Raw genomic sequence first — 17,416 nt, forward strand, 5'->3', positions numbered from 1 at the left:
ACTCTGCGCCACGGCTTGTTTTGGAGGATTAATCCATGAATACGATGTGTACTGAAATGGATTTTATCGCACGCGGCTGGCGCAGACATTCGCACGGGAACACTCTGCGCCAGCCGCGTGCGATACTTTTGACTGTATTTCCATGAATCGGCCTGTATGTCTTTACCAGAGCGATCCTTCATGAAAAACTCTTCATATGTGTATGCTCGGAATTACTTATCCAACATAACATGAAAGCCCTTCAAACTTGGCACAGCAGGTCTTCATAAAGAACCCACCTGCTTATAAAATGTATAGCTAATTCAAAACACGAATTGTCGAACATTTTCTCCAGTGAATGTTGATAAATCCTGCAATCTGAAGAAGTGCATTTCACTTTTCTGAAGATTTGAGAATTGGTTAACCGGCTTAGGAATTCCTGACCGTGTTACTTAACCAGGATTTAGGCCTACGTTGAAGTGATAATGGAACTGCAGCACTGTCTTTGCCATGCCTGTGACTACATCAAGTAGTGCAGGGAGCTGGGAGCTTGAGGTAGCTCTGCCAGCCCCCACTAGCTGGGGGCTGGTGGTTGCCTCTATTCCAGCCTACGTCTTGGGCTTGGGAACCCAAAAGGATTATTTCCTCTCAGCTGCAGTGTGCAGCTGAAAGGAGGGAATTCATGTTGTTGTTTGAAGGCAGTGAAGGGCAATGAGACAGAAGCCGCTGGTATGTAATGAGATAGTGAATCCCTCCCCAAGACACCAGCAGGTCTTCCATACACAAGGAGATCAAAAACCTTGGATAAGGGAATGGCTACGACCAGGAAACACTCCTATCATTGGCAAAATAGGACCTCAGGCAAAGCCACCCTGAAAGTACACTCATCATTAACTATTTGGATAGTCCTTCTTTCCTGTATTTAACATATCATCGGGAGGTGAGGAAACCTCTTCAGAAGAAATAAGCTGCTTTATAAACATGGCAGCACTATTTAAGTCACTCAAGCATTCCCTGACAAAGGCAGATTTCTGAACTTACCACTCCAAATACCACTGTAAAGAAGCAGACTCCTCCCTGAAATGAAGGTCTAAAGAGAAATTAAGCTTATGCCATCACATCGCAAAGACTCATCCTGGACACTTTCGGTCTTTTTTGCCTTTGAGGCCAAAATTTTCGAGATTAACTTCCTACTCTCAATGAAAAGGGGGTACTTAAATAACAAGGTGAGCCTAAAGTCAATTGTCAATTGTGACATAGATTGATTTCAGGATCCCATAAGCCTCAGAGGAAGAGCCCAGAGCTCGAAACACGTGTCAGGCTGATCTGCAATTAATTAAATATATGCAACTTACGCATGGACTCTCTTGATTTGTGCACAGTGTGAATGTAACCGTTGCACTTGTACCTTTCAATTGTGGCGAGCCTGGCAGGCGACCTACACTCTGCATTCACCTGCAGCCGAATCTAGATCTAATTAACTAGTACAAGCGCTGGGGTTTCCTTACATCTCCCTCTGCCACACACTTTTCAGTACTTAAATAACAAGCCTACAAATTGTCCTATGGCAGGGTGCTGATTTCCCCAAAGGAAAAAGGGATATAAGTCAAAGCTAAATTCTCAATTTTATCCTTAGGTCCAGCAAGCCACCTAAGCTCCAGACAGCTCGCTATCCGTCACATAAATGCTCAGCCCAAGAACACAAAAAATACCTCAAATGGGACTCAGACAATGAAGGTTTGTGTAACCGACCATACTGGGTCACAGAGAGGCAGACAACTGAGTGTTGCATCTTGTCATACAGAGACGTTCTCAAATGCATCCTCAGCTTTGTGGTAGGAGACAGCCAAGCAAAGATGGGTATGGTGTGTCATCAGACTTGGTTTGGCTGTCTAACACAAACATTCTGTCAGGTCATAAAGCAAAATAGCTACAAAGAAGCATACGTGTTCAATCCCTTCCGTCCTTGTCCACCTACTCATTAGTGTGCCTTCATGGATATCTCCTGTACATGCCTGTAAAATGCAGCAAAAGCTCAGCCAATCTGAATACATGCTTTGTTACTGGCTTGTCATGGCTGTAACTGGGCTGTGTGTCATCGCTGAGACAATTAACTCTAGATAACTACTGTGTTGTTCACAGGCCAACATCTACAAATCACGGACCCTGCCATGGGTAGGAATTACAGAGATACAAGTGGCACAACAGCAAGCATTGGAGAGGGCAAGCAAAAGTGTTTAAAGAAATAAAGGAAAAAAGAAGGGGTGTACTTAAAAGATAAGGGAAAGGAAGATGGCCACTGATGGCAATGGGATATCTTTCCAACAAATGTAAATCTAGAAAACCTTAACATTTCTCTTTTAAGAGAATGTGCTAGAGCTCAAGGGGCGTACGGGGCAGAATACAAAAGCATACTAATTTCTGTATGAATCATTTTTGTTTTTGCCTCCAGATCGTCTGAGTTCTCTTTTGATATCAGTGCTAATGCAGCAGAATACATTACACTGCATAATATTAGACGTCATCGATCTTGAAACACAAATTACTCCCATAAAATGTTATTACATTATAATTAAGTCCTATTGGCTTTCTATGATAGCCATTACATGTACAGACACCTAGTTAAATGCCTGAGCGAAGCAAAAACGTTTAACATGGTCTTCAGAAACTTTGGTTGCCAGTATAACAACTGTGGGCTATAATATTATTAGGACCTTCGATTAACAGACTGATGTAAATATGATCATTTATATTTCGAAGATTGTTCTCTAGACAAGCATCTAACTTTGAAAAAAGAACTGAAACGGGCTGCCATTGAATCCTGAAAGGGAACTCCGAAGTGAAGGAACTTCTCCTAATTTTCTCATCTTGGATAGCAGGAGGTTTGATGCCAGAGAGAATGTGGCAAACAAGGGTAGGGAGGAAGGAAAAACAAAGGTGTCTTCATTTAGGCCACACATTTCTCAGAATGCTGGGGAATAATGGCAATTAATGCCTACATGCGGAGACATCTGATTGGCTCAGATTCACTGCACATGTCCTCATGAATTACAAAATGGACATGCAATCTGTTTAAAGTTTGTCCTTTTTGAATTTTGAAGGTCAGTACTTTTTGTATTTCAACCTTAGATGTGAGACATTATTGGGACACTTGTGAAGAAGTTCCCCTAAAATGGTTCTTTAAACAGGCATTTATATAATAGAAGGAATAGGTTGTTCTATGCCAATAGCACATAGCCAGCAGAGGGAAGATTTGTATCTATATTGATAAAGGAAAAATTACTTGCTAATATTCATAAGATATGGACTTAACATAGTGAAGTTGCTGAACGCTAACACATGTCTTCTAGTGTCCTAAACTTCTCGAAGCTAAAAATGAGTAGCCTATTTCTGTCTCTACCTTTGAACACTCCCCGGGAACACTCCCTCCTTACGTTACTTTCTTTTTCTGTCTCTTTTACTTGCTTTTTGGATCGGAGTCTTTTTTCACTTTCTCTACTAATTTGCCAATATTTATCTTTTCATTAGCCGCCCTTCCTCATCTCCCTGCACATTCACTATCCCCAACCTCTTGTGTTTTTGAGCCTTTCCCCTCCATTATACATTGTTCACTATACTTATGATTTTCTCCTTTATCTTGCTGTTTTGCCTCTTTTCTACTTTTCAGTTTTCTCCCCTTTTTCCTTCTCTCAACACTTGCCCTCACTTCTGTTTAATAGGTTTTGTTATTCTCTCTATTCCTACTTTAAAACACCTCTAATGAGAACCCCTGTTTACCCTTATTTATCTATCAAGCCCTTTACCCATATCTGTGCCCCTTCCCCTCTCCATATAGCCCCATCAAGCTATCTCCTCGCTTCCCTCCTCCTTTCCCCAACCCCCTTTTTAAACATCTTTTGCAATATTGTTATCCTCTTATCCCATAAAGTGTCTGCGCTTTTCTGATCAATTCCACTTTCTTCTCTGCTTTTCCTTCCCCACTTTCCCCATCATCTCACAGATTCTCTGCTCTTCATGTTGCTCCAATTTCTCTCCCCTCAACCATCTTCTCTTTTATCTCTCAGCCCTCATTTCTCCCCCTCGCTCCATCTGCTTTGTGCTTTCGCTTGACTCGTTCCTCCCACCTGCCATAATTCCATGTCTTTCTCTACAGCTCCACCATTGTTGATATTGTTGATTCTAATGGGATATTTATCAGTGTGAATCCACTCTACTTAATCACCCAATGGTATTCAAATAAAGTGAGGATTTGACTTGTGTTTAATTTGCTTAAACAAGTTGAAATGGTCTACTAATATGTCATCCATGTACTTAGCAAGGCATGGGGTATAGGATAACAATTTCAATAATCTGGAATATAGAGCCTACAGGTGAATAGGTGAGGTACGTCATTTATCACTTTAAGACTATCCTTTAAAAAAACACCACTAGCTGCAGTCCACAATGTAATTCTAGGGCTCCAAAGTATGCACCTATGTAATAATATTTAGCTAACTTTTACGCAACCAGAACAAATGTGTGAATTGCTGTGCTAAATAAAGAAATATCAATTGCTTTTTTTGGGCATATGCAGCTATATAGGTGGATGTGTTCTCTTTTTACATGAAACTAGGAGAAATATTTGCTTGCATTGATGTGAGCACTTTGAGTTTTAGTCCAGCCTTACACGTTCCGTAAAACCACACAATTTCCCTGAAAAAATTAACATATATGCAGTAATCAATATTCCAAATGCATTTTATTTTCAATATTTGTAATGAATATAACATTTAGTGCAGACTTCTGATTTAGATCCATAAGCATGTCCCTGTAAATTAATTTAAATATACAGCTTATCGTATATATCTTAGAATGTTCTTCGTGCACTTCTGGTAAAACAGAAATATTTCAGAAAAATATGAATTATATGTTATGTTTCTAATACAGTATATTTTATTTCCTAAATTGAAGGATTCAATGTCAACCACTTGGATATTGCACCAAGATATGCCAGCATCCTCATGGGGATTTCAAATGGAGTGGGAACATTATCTGGGATGGTGTGCCCAATAATTGTTGGAGCAATGACAAAAAACAAGGTATGACTTATGGGTCTTGCATGATGATTGATTGTCCAATCCTGGGTGGTAAATCTCATTACAAAGAACAGGTTTCTATGTTGGGATCATCTAGACAATGACTGCTCTCTCGGATGATACCACCTGTTTGACAAAGTGCGAAAAAGAGGCCACAAATCCCCTTATGGCAGTTTCTTTCTACATAAGGGCTAGGTCGCTCCTTTTCCACTCTGGGCTTTGCTAGGTTGTGAGGGAAGGCGTGGCACAGAGACTGCCCACACAAGGGGGTGTAATGAGGGCTGACAACGCATTTGAGCAGTTGTTTGTGGAGTTGCAAAGAGTATTATATGTGTGTTTAATTTGTTTACGAAGAAATTGTTTTGTTCTTTCTCTAAGTCTTTGCTCACTGTATGTTACTGGTTTGCGTTAGATTCCTCTTACAACAAAGGAAAAAAAAACTTCTTGTACCTTTCCCCTTTTGTGTGCCATTTATTTTACTCAAAAAGGAATAAAACATGTATTGACATTGAATCAAAATCTGGTTCTACGGTCACACAAACTCAAATTAGAAAACGTAACTCAAATTAGAAAACGTAATACCTCCAGTTTCAAGGAAAGTTAGTACTACTCTGAATTTCTTTCAGTCCTTTACCTATGCAGATACGTTCTGATTGTAATACAGAACATTCCAGGACACATGGGGCCTGATTCAGAGGTCCATGTAAAAATCGAAATCTATTGTTCCAAGCCGGAACACCACCTTTCTTACATGAACCATATTCTGACAGGGAATGAATGTGGTGCCGGAACATGAATGCCTTAGCTTCTGCATGAATCTGATTCACGGCTTGACAGTAGCCCTAAACACCGTGAGGAATGCAATGCTTCTCCTCCCAGCAGCTCTGCTTTAGTATGACAAAAAAAGGAGTACAAATACCAGACCTCTGAGGTGCCGTCAAACTACACTGCACACTTTTTCCCTTTAAAAACAATGCATTTCTTAGACTGCAGCACCAATTTTCTAGTTTAAGCAAAGTTTAAGAAAACGTTCTTAATCTATAAAAGTGGCAGTCTATCAAGAAATGTTTGCAATGACACTGAAGCCCATGTTTCCCCCACACGGTGCGATTTTAGCAGCTTTTGCTCAGGAACGTAATTTCACCAAAATGCCAGGGGTAGCGGAAGTGACCTCACACGACCTTGACTTCTGATGACATCACAGGAAATCATTTAATTTGACCCTTCCCCGAAATGATATCAGGGTAAGCGATGGAACACGACCTTAAAACAGGAAGTGGCATCACATAGCATTGTTCCTAAGTACACTACGAAAAATATGGTTATGATATCACCATAATGTGATATACATTTCTTACAAGACTTGATCCCCATATGTATCATTAAGATCAGTGTGTATAGGCCCATATTACCAAATGACTGTGAATGCAAGCAGACGTCCATGGCCAAATGATAATGATGTGTTATTATATAGCATTTCTGCTTAAGCACTTTATATAGATAAAATATACTTACAATATCATCCAACTTGTGTTGGTACTCATTTATCGACCTCAGAAGGATGAAAGGCTGAGTTGAGGTGTTTAAGAACAGACTAAATCAGTGACTCACACCCTGACGTGCGCTTGAAATCAAGCTTTAATGAGTCTAGCAATTATTGTATATAATTCCAGAAAGACACATTATTTGGTATTCCTATTCTTTCTTATTTAGAGTCATTGCTGAAAGTGTTAGACTTGTCGAACCAACCCCTGTTCTTTTTTTTTTTTTTTAAGTAGCCTGAACAAGAAAGCCAGCCACTCCAGATGCAGGAGCTTCTGTTTAAAAACTGAATGTTTAAAAACATTTTTTTTAAAAGACACTTTTTTTTTTGCGGTAGCAAAGGAGACCATGGCGCTAGCAAGAGAGTCCTCAGGGGTCGCAATTTCGACCCCTGGAGACCCCTAAATGACATCACTGCTTTTGTTGCTGGAAAACACAGCATCTCCCCTCCAATATTTCCACCCACATCAGAATGAGGGGGCTGTAAACTGGGGAGAGAATATCGTATTTCCACACATGTTTTATCAGAAGCTCAGAATCAGCCCCCTAGCTGTTTTGTATTATAGACAGCTGGCAGTAAACCCCTATGTACAGCCCTGGGCGTCATTTATACTCATGAACACCTTCAACGCCATAATTAATCCAACTATCCTAATGATCCAGAGAATGATCAAATCCACTTTTTCCAGAAAGAACACCTAAGCCATGATCTGTTGTGTTAACCCAGCTCCAAGCCGATATCTGGAAAAACAATTACCTTCTTCTGCCTGGATAGAGATACTAAACCAGTTTTGACAGCACTGAAGAAATGACGGATTTTGAGGGTAAGCGAGATAGTATGGCTCTTGACAGCCTTTTACACTGCTAATCATTCCATACTAATCTCATGGGTGATAATATTGAAGTCCCTGCCCTTCCTGACAGTGGGTCATACCTCCCTCTTTTGTGATCTGCTTTATCACCAGAACATTTTAATATTTATTTATGCCCACTCTCTGATTAAACTTGCTCCATTGGCTTTCCAATTTATTATTATAAAGATGACAACCACATATTGAAAGCGGTATTGTCCCTTTCAACCTGAGGCTGTGGAGTATTATGTTGAGAGAACTATCATCAATCAAAATCAAAGCGCATAGCCATCATCTCTTTTTGGCACGCTGTTTTACGGTTCCTCTTCTTCAATTGACATTTTAGAGATTGTCATTAGTTATGAACTCCTGTGGGGTTACAAACTGCCAAGTAATCAAAGCCCTACTTTTTCATCTGAAAATGTTAGATAACGTTTCCCCTATCTTAAACAATCTTATCAAATCCAAGCAACTCTGGCCCATGGACCAAGCCCACTTAGTTTACGCCAATCCCATTTATATGAGAATTTAAAAACATCTCTTTTTCTTGACTTCAAAGGAACTACAATGCTTTTTCACTTCCCCTTTCTCAAACTGTGAGATGATAAACTACCTTGATTCATCTGTACAAAAGTGCATTCATTTTTAGGCTCTCACATTGCCCATTTTGCTTTTTACAAGACTGTGCCTCATTCCTTAGATATTCTTTCAAAAGTATGCCCCATCCATTTCTCTACGACAGACACTTTTCACCCCAATGGTTCTAAATAAGTACTCAGCAGTGGGGCATTTTGCATCTGAGCTCTGACTTTATAACACAGTGGGCCAGATTTTCAGAAAGTTTTGCGCGGCGCATAAGCCAATTGCACCAAAAAAAGGATCTATGTGTCATGCAAAACTATTTCCACTGATTTACAGATCGGCCTCTATGTAAAGTTCCCAGCTCTGTGAGCCCTGTCTGAATGCCCTGCGCGAGGCGAGAGGGAATGGCCAGTGCAAAGACCAAGAAAGGGTTGGAATATTCAAACGTCCTTATTAAATTAGAGAAATAAGGGATAACATGGGCTTGGGGAGGGAGGCACCGTGCACATGTACAAACACGCTTGTGAAGTGCAAGCAGACTCTAATTTACAGATTCACTCATGCATCTCCGCTAATCAAAAAGGATATAGATTCTACAGCCACCCGTGGCCAGGTGCAAGATGAGACTGCGTCATTCAATCCCAGGTTTAAAAACCGCCATGCAATCGTAGAGAAACGTTGCCACCATGCCCGTTTCTGCATTGTTCGTATACCTGCTGCTTCATGTAAGGAGGAGGAGAAGGAGGAGGGCCAGAATCTACCATACACGCACAATGATATCTGGCATGCCTGATGAGGAAGTATATGACATATAAACAACCGTCCCCCATGTCATCCTTGAATTTGTCCGGAAGTGGAGAATGACCTGGTGTCCCCAACCATGTGCTTACAGCCAATGCCACCCTTGGGGAAAGTTTTAACTGCCCGTCACTTCCTGAGGACTGGCATATTCTAACAAACCACAGCCATTGTTTTGGGTATTTCACAGCCTACACAATAACGCTGCCTCAATCAGGTCCCAAGCGCCATAATAGCACATGTTCACAGCCACATAGACATGCCATGCAATGTGCAAGCAAGGCAAAGAGTGGCCTAATAATTCTATGCAGTTACACAGTTCCCATGGTTATGTCGGGGGGAAATTCTGCCGGGGTCGGCCGGGCCGTCCGCAGACCTCCGGGCAGGGAGGCCCCAACTCCTCTCGTATATCCCAAAAGAGATAGAGTATGAGACACACACAAGAAGCAAGGTGACTCTGCTGTTTATTAAACACAAACGGCAGGGATGGGTCAAGGATCATATGCGTCTGACCTGACACACACACAATCGTGGGGCTCGCAGGCCCTTTTTACTGTAGTATGACGCGCTACTTGCGTCACTTCGAAAGTTAACAAAAAACCTATCACCACTCTTAATTGGTTGCTCGAGTGGTAGAGTTAGTATAGCATACTTATAGAGAATAATATGAGTGGACAAGGGTTAGTCAGGTGATATATCTGGGATGTCCCTACAATTAGATACATGAGAATTGTTACATGAAGACTCCTAATGATTGGTTAATATTAATGGTGTCAGTGATAAGAGCCCCATGTTCTGATTGGTGCGCCCGTGAGCTTCCCAGCCTGGGACCATCGCTGTTCCCAGCTCTCGGTGTACCTGCAATTTGCAACAATGTTTCACTATGGGTACATGCAGACAATGTGAAGACTTATTCATGAGCTGGACGGCCGACTACTCCCACTGTCGCAGATGTCCATTGATCCTTTCAAGTGTATCTGCCAGTGTCTTGTAACGAGGGATCCAGACGCCTCCTTCCTCCTGGGCTTGGCATCTTGTCAGGTTCGGCTTGGTCACGTGAGGTGGGACCGTGTTTGAGGCAGAATTCTGCACAATTAATATTGTTTTTCCACTGTGTGCCTGGTTTAATTTGCAGGTGCGACTTTAATGTTGGTGCATGGCGTGCGAGGTTGCAACATCGTGCCCTTGATGGTCTGCTTTTGGAATGTGGGTTTGCAACATTACGACCTTGGCTGTCTGCTTTCGCCAAGCTCATTCTGCAGGATCAGCAACCTGACTCTTGTTCTGTTAATGTCCACGGGAGCTCTTGCTTGCGGCCTACTTAGGCCTGGTGTATAGGTGGAACCGTTTGGTGCACAGGCGCTTTAGGTTATAGTCTCATATTGTCTTATGACCAGTATCGTGTCTTCGTTATAATTCTCATTTTGGCACCTAGGTTTAGACGAAGCGTAAGCAAGCTCTTTAGATGAGTTCATGGTGCGTCTTGCGTTTCTGCCTTTTGAGAGCCTATGTGGAAAATAATAAAGATGCACGTCCGTGAGTATGTCTGTTGCCTACGTCATAGCACTGAGTATATGCTTCGTGCAAATTGGTGCGGGAGTGTCCAGTGTGTATATTGGCACAGGTGTGCTATCCGTTAGCTAGGTCGTCATGGCATCTCTAACGACTTATAGGTTTTAGTCTAGTTGATCCATGCCGCAGGCATCGGCATGGGCAGGGCGGGCTGCTGGGCAGGCAGATGGACACATCCGTATGTTCCTGTACCAGGGTATTTGGTCGTCTGGTAGATGGGCAAACTCTTCTCGTGGCGGGTGCTTGGGCCGTGAACCTTTAGGCCAGGCGCGAGAGGGGGAAGATGGGAGCCTGTTTTTCCATTTTCCCACTTCATTCCCCCCTCTGGTCGACTTGTCGACCACAAACATATCCTTTTCGTTATCTCCTCTTACTCTCCATATTTTAGTTATTCCTCCTAAATGATCATAATGGTTAACATGATCTTCAAATGACCAATACATATATTCACAGGTTCCTCCAGGAGTACAGTATACCCATTTCCCTATGTAACTCCTGGGGTTTCTTGGGTTCTCGACCTTCACTGATGGTGGGTCCAGGTTGTTGGTAATGATCTGGTTGCACAATTTCTCTCTCTCTTGTATGATTATGCCTGTGTGTTGGCCGTCATCTGCTGGCATCAGTGGGTGCATAACGACCATTTCAAGCAACTCGTCAGTGGTACGTGCCTTCAAGGCTTTCCAAAATCTTATTATGATCAGTGTAGCTCCAGCAAAAATAATACAACCAACTATAATTTTCAGTCCATCTGACAGCCAAGATGGCATCCATGACCATAATAGCGAAAACCAGCTCTCATCCTTTTTCACACCTTTACTTTCATCCACCATTTTGGAGTGCAACTGGGCCAATTGTGAAACTGCTTCTGTCAGTGTACCGTTGCCAGCATTGTTGGCAGGAATGAATGTGCAGCATGATTGTCCTATCTTTGCGCAAACTCCTCCTTCCATGGCAGTGAGGAGGTCCAATACATATCTGTTCTGCAGTGCTACCATCCTTATTTCTCGCAGCTCCTCTTTTATCGCGTTGAATCCATTTACTGTAGAATTGATGGTCATCATAAGTTCCCATCTAGTTATCTGGAGCCATTTTGCGTTTGCGTAAGCCTGTAGTCCCGGATGGATTATTGAGGAGAAGAACATTGCTGCTCTGCTGAATAGTCTGTGTTCTGGCGGGATTGAAGTGAGTGCCGTTTCCGACCTTCCCCATAGGTAATTTCCTGTCAGAGGTTCTCCTTGTCTTTTCCGTCTATTTAGGACAGTATCATTGCCGCTGGTCCTGTTTCCTGGCTCCTCCTGAGGTGGTACAGATCTCTTATCTCTCTTGTCCCCTTCATCCATTTTGGGAAAGTTCGCCACATTCACATGCTTCTGGGGTACCACTAGTGATGGTACATTGACGTGCACCATCGTGCATACACCATTCCACAGAGGGGGCAGTGTGTGATATGCCTTTTCTCCACAGGCCCAGTAATGGTCCATTATCACTGCTGTTCCTGCTCCCCCCTCAGGTAACTCCATCACGCTTCCACAATTGGTGTTGTATCCTAGGTCCACCTCTCCTTTATGTTGGTAGCACACTTTAGGCGCAGTCAGCGGCAGTATTGTTATCGGGTCTTCATCCGTTTCTATCCATGTGAGCATAGGCACATATTTGATCCAAGTCGTCCAACATCTGTGGTTGTGTGCATCGATAGTTGAAATAGTTTCTTTTGTTACCATGTTGCTGCCAACCACTCCTATCTCCCATTTGTTGTCCAAGTACACTTTCCCCGTTATCGTCACCAGTGGCCTCTCCCAGCATCCTAGTTTACCAGGAACTTCAGTGGCGTACCAATCACATGATAAATACTGCAGTGTTACTTTCTTTGTTTCTCCTTTTGCAGGACCACTTGTTATGTATCTGAATGCTTCAGCATGTAAACTGCTCTTGTGGTAACTCAAATAAGTCTTGAGGAAGTTGTTTTCGTATGGGTATGAGTCTCGTGTTTTCCACGTCATATGCACCACTGTCCCTTGAAATCTTCCTTTCGTTTGGAACAGTGCCAAGTATATTATGCATCGTGCTGTTTTTTCGTCTATTTCTGTGGCAACAAATGTCCGAGAAGCGCTCATGGCGTATGGTATTAATGAGCAAACGTAGCAGCTGTCTTCTGTTGTCTGCTTACCAATGCGGGTCATGTGTTGATACCATATGTTGTTTGAGACGTGTGCTGAATCTTGTATGTAATTGTCAATACCTTTATTATCTCAGTATGTGCTGCGTTGAACTCTATTTTGCTTGTGCGCAATTTTACTAATATCACCTGACGTAACACCTGTTGCAGCAGGGGATGGGGGTGTGTTAGGTTTGGGTACAGCAATAATATTGATAGCACAGCTGTACTGACATACAGAGGCAGCTACGAACCCGGTGATTACCAAAATCCCTATTACTTTTATTACATATGCTAATTTCATCGGCATTTTGCTCTTACCTTGCTGCAGTCCGGCAGCGTGTTCTTGCAACGTTAGAGTTGCCCGCCTGAAAATTCTCAATATGCTGGTTATTAAATGTTAGTTGTTGTTTTTTAAGCTCTCCCTATCAAATAATCATTCAGTGCCCAGGCGAAGAGCTGTTCCCACGCTAATCTAAGCGATCTATCTCTTAGGGCAGGCAAGTATGGGTGGAGGTGGGGCATCGAGTATTCTATGGCCAAAAGGAACGCTGTGTAGTAGACACGTACCCTTTTCCTTTTCAGGTACGTTGGCCTTTTTATTCCATATACAAATTGGTGTGACAATTCTTCTGGGTAATTATCGTCTGAGGGTACCATCTACTCCTGGGCAGTGAATTTGTTAGTTATCTACTTTCTTAGCAGTACAATAATACGCGAGAGAAAATAAAAGAGAGCATTCACGTGTTTACATGTGTATTTGTGTAAGGCAATGTCCTTCAGTTCAGTTACTACTGTAATGGGGACAGGGGTCAGTGGATGATGGGCAGGGGGTTTTTGGGCTCAACTGGTGGGCGTGGCTTTTACTCTTTGAGCGTGTGATCATGGGGTGGGCTGTATGGGGATCACCCCTTTCTTCTTCATTTATTGTCTCTGGGGAGTCTGGGGAGTGACAAGGTATGGGAATACTTGGGCCGCTGGCTGTGGTAGAACTTTCTTCTTCCGTTGTCGATGTTGTTGCTGTTCTCTCAGTGGACCTATCGGTGGCGCTGGGGCGGGTCTGTTGTTTGTAGATCTTTACGTCGTGTAGGTGGTTCCAGGCACGCTTGTCCTGTAGCTTTACTGCTCTTGTTGATACCTCCTCCTCTACCAGATGGGGACCAGTAAAGCGTGGGCTATTCCATTTCCTATTGAAGTTGCGAAGTAGTACGTGGTCACCTTTAGCAATTTTACACAGTCCTTCCTTTTCCAGTTCTTTATCCGCGTCTTCTTGTTGGCTTCTATTAGACCCGCCCCGTGTGCGCTCGAGCTGTTGAGACACAAACACTACACTAGTAATCAAAGAAGACACATATTGGTACATTTCATCACCCAGAACACTAGCTGTGCTTTCGTGGTCGGTAAATGCTCTTGACGTTGGCGTTAGGGGAAGGCGCATTTGAAGTCCGGTAACCACCTCATGGGGAGTGAGGTGGTGGTCGGACCCTGGCGTATTCCTTAGCTCAAATAAAGCTAATGGAAGACAATATAACCAACTCCTCTTTGTTGTTTGTTGTATCTTTGCAATTGCCTCCTTTAATAGGCCATTCAGGCGTTCACATATGCCGTTGGCCTGTGGGTGGTATGCACATGCAAATTTATGTTGAATGTTCAGCAGTGATGTAATGTGCTGAAACATCTCGTTTGCGAAATGTGGGCCATTGTCTGACCTTAACACCTCGCACACTCCCCACCTGGGGAAGACCTCCCTCACTAGGAATTGGGCTGCTCTAAATGCATCTGGGTGTGAACAGGGCCCTTCCTCAATCCACCTAGAAAATGGGCATACTACTACAATCATATACCTATTTCCTTGACATATATTGATCATATCAACATAGTCAATATGGAGATGCCGGAAAGGTCCCTCTGGCCGGGGTATAGTACCTCTTATCACCTTTAGAGTGTGGCAGGCCGTAAACTGTTGACATGTGAGACAATTACTGATAAAATTTGACACATGCAAATTTAACTCGGGGCAGAACCAGTCTTCCCTAATTCGTGCTGCAATTACTTCCTTGCCTGTGTGGGCTGGATGATGTAGTTGGTTCAGGGCGGTGTTCAAAAGTGCCAATGGCATTACAACCTTTCCAGTGCCACCCTGGCGCCATAGTGCGTCGGTTGGTGACATTGTACACCCTCTTTTTAGCCATATTTCTTTTTCGGCCATTGGTGCAGCCGCTTGTAACTCCATAATATGTGTGGCTGGGAGATGGGTGTACCCTTCTCTTATCAACATCTCCTTAGCCATTCCCCTCCCTCTCCCTCTCTGTGACTCTAGGGGGTTCCATATCTCACCAAAGTATGCAGCATACTTCACATGTGTGTCCGCTGCTGCCTTTCCCTTCGAGACGTGGTCTTCACCATTGGTGTGTGTGGTGCATTTCACTAAAGCTAATTCTTGGGGGTCATTAATTACTTCAATTAGTTCAACCAATAAGAGGGCATGTTGCACTGGAGTACCATCAGCTCTCCTAAACCCTCTTCTTCTCCATTTCGACAGCCCTGAGTGGACAGTGGATGTAACATATGCGCTGTCGGAATATATGGTCACCCGTTTGTCAAAGCTTTCCTTCAACGCCAAGATCAGTGCGACCAGTTCAGCTGCTTGAGCGGAGTAATGCTGTGGTAATTGTACACATTTCATTGCCACACACACCAGTACCTCCATAATTCTTACCACTGCAGCCCCAGTTCTCCTCACACCATCCCTCTGATCGATAGTTGATGACCCATCAATAAACAACAGCTCACCCCCCTCTAGTGCGTTTTCCTCAACTTTTCTAGTACATGAGTACATTTCAGTTATTTGTGTACAGTCATGGGCATAATCTCCCTCCTCAATTACTTCTGCTAGGAACCTTGCAGGGTTGACCGTGCTGCATCTAACAATTGATAGTTCGGCTCTGGATAAAATGATCTCATAACCTGATGCTCTTTGCGTGGTTAGGGTGGATTTAGGTTTATTTAATATCGCAAAAAGTGCATGTTCCACAAATAGTGTAGTCGGGCATCCCATGGTGATTGCTGATGCTTTTTCCACCGCAAAAGCAGCTGCCGCGAGACTTTGTTCGCAGGGGAAGTGGCCTAACATTACAGGATCTAAGTGGCCACTGTAAAATGCTACTGGTTTGTAGCCCATGCTTGTTTTCTGAGCCAACACTGCTTTCATTACTGCTGAGTCGCAATGTGAAAATATAAAAAATTGCCGCTCATAGTCTGGGGATGCCAGTACTGGAGCAGTTGATATCGCATCTTTTAATTCATCAAAAGCTTCTTTCATTTCCATCGTCCACCCCAGTTTTTTCTCCCCTTTATTAGCTTCCTGTAACGCCTCAAGCAGAGGTCCTATGTACGAACTGTAATCTAATACCCAAGCTCTACAGTAGTTGCAGAGCCCCAGGAACTGCTGCAGTTCCCTTACAGTTTGTGGCATTGGAGTGGTCGATATAGCTTGTGCTCTTTGTGGTGCGATCTTTCTTCCATGTTGGGATATAAGCTGACCAATGTAAAGTACCTGTTCTTGACAGTACTGTATTTTCTCCATGTCTACCTTGTAACCTTTGTCAGCCAATATTGTCAACATCTTTAATGAGTCCTCTCTGCATGTTTTTTTTCGTTTTTACTGCAAATTATTATATCATCCACATACTGCAACACCGTGCTTTCTACTTCAATGTTACCCAAATCCATCTGTATTACTCTATTGAAAATTGAAGGTGATTCACAATACCCTTGTGGCAATCTGGTGTGCTTCCACTTAGTGTTTCTGTAAGTGAAGCTCGTCAGATCTTGTGAGTCTGGGTGTAATGGTATTGAGAAAAAAGCATTTTTAAGGTCGATCACTGTAAATCGTGATGCTTCTGCTGGAATGCCACACAAGATTGTGGCCGGGTTTGCAGCTACGGGATATTCCGCTTCTACTATGTTGTTCAAGGGCCTGAGATCCTGTATAAAGCGCCAAGATCCCCCTTTAGCCTTGCGCACTGGGTACACAGCCGTATTACATGGTGATTCTGAGGGGACCAATATACCATTATTTATAAGGGCCGTTATGGTTTCATATATGCCCTCATCTGCCTCTTTTGATAGTGGGTACTGTTTTACTCTGGGGAGTATTGCACCTTTTTTCAATTTTATTTTTACGCCCCCTATACTTTTTATGCAGCCCACGTCATAGGGGCCAGTAGTCCACAATGATTTGGGTACTTTTGACATATCGTCCTTAAAGAAAGGGACCGGGGTGCATGCGGGTGCCTCAAGTGCCATTGCAATTTTCTGTGCTACTTGTTTGTAGGCCACTCTTAGCCATATTTCCACACTCATCATAAACACCATTTCACCTTCCTCCTTTTCATCTGAAAACAGCTCCTCATCTGACACTTGGGTGAGCCTACATCCTTCTGCTAATGCTATCACTGCCCTCCATGCTCTTCCTTCTCTGTCTTGGGCATGTACAGCAATATAATCAGCTGTTGCAATAATGCTTTCAATATCCATTGAAACCACCTTCCCTTCTGGTTCATTAACAGGTGTTTCTGGTCTGAACAGAAAGGCTGCTGGCCTTCTCCATATTTTCCCTTCTATCCCTGGCATCCATGCAATTGCCATGTCCATTCCATACTGGAAGAGCTCACCATCTACTGGCTCTGCCCTAATCGCTGTCTGTCCACAGTATGCTTGCATAATCTGTCGTGCCGTGAGCATGTTAATCCCCGGAGTAGAGCAAATTATGCCGTCCTCGGTGAAGGAGATCGTCATATTCAACCTATTCATTATATCTCTCCCCAGTATATTTACTGGTGAGGCACTATAATATAAAA

At 43.1% G+C, this 17,416-nt stretch overlaps 1 protein-coding gene across 1 annotated transcript in view; it reads left to right on the forward strand.

Annotated features, from left to right (window-relative positions):
* Positions 1-17,416, forward strand: part of SLC17A6 (solute carrier family 17 member 6) — a 404,271-nt gene that overhangs the window by 370,394 nt on the left and 16,461 nt on the right. Inside the window, exon 11 of the mRNA XM_069623494.1 lies at positions 4,930-5,057. Coding sequence (XP_069479595.1) covers positions 4,930-5,057 — 128 coding nt within the window. The remainder of the gene's footprint in view (positions 1-4,929; positions 5,058-17,416) is intronic.

Source organism: Ambystoma mexicanum, chromosome 11, assembly GCF_040938575.1.
Source record: "Ambystoma mexicanum isolate Mex_15411 chromosome 11, UKY_AmexF1_1, whole genome shotgun sequence".
Taxonomy (NCBI): domain Eukaryota; kingdom Metazoa; phylum Chordata; class Amphibia; order Caudata; family Ambystomatidae; genus Ambystoma; species Ambystoma mexicanum.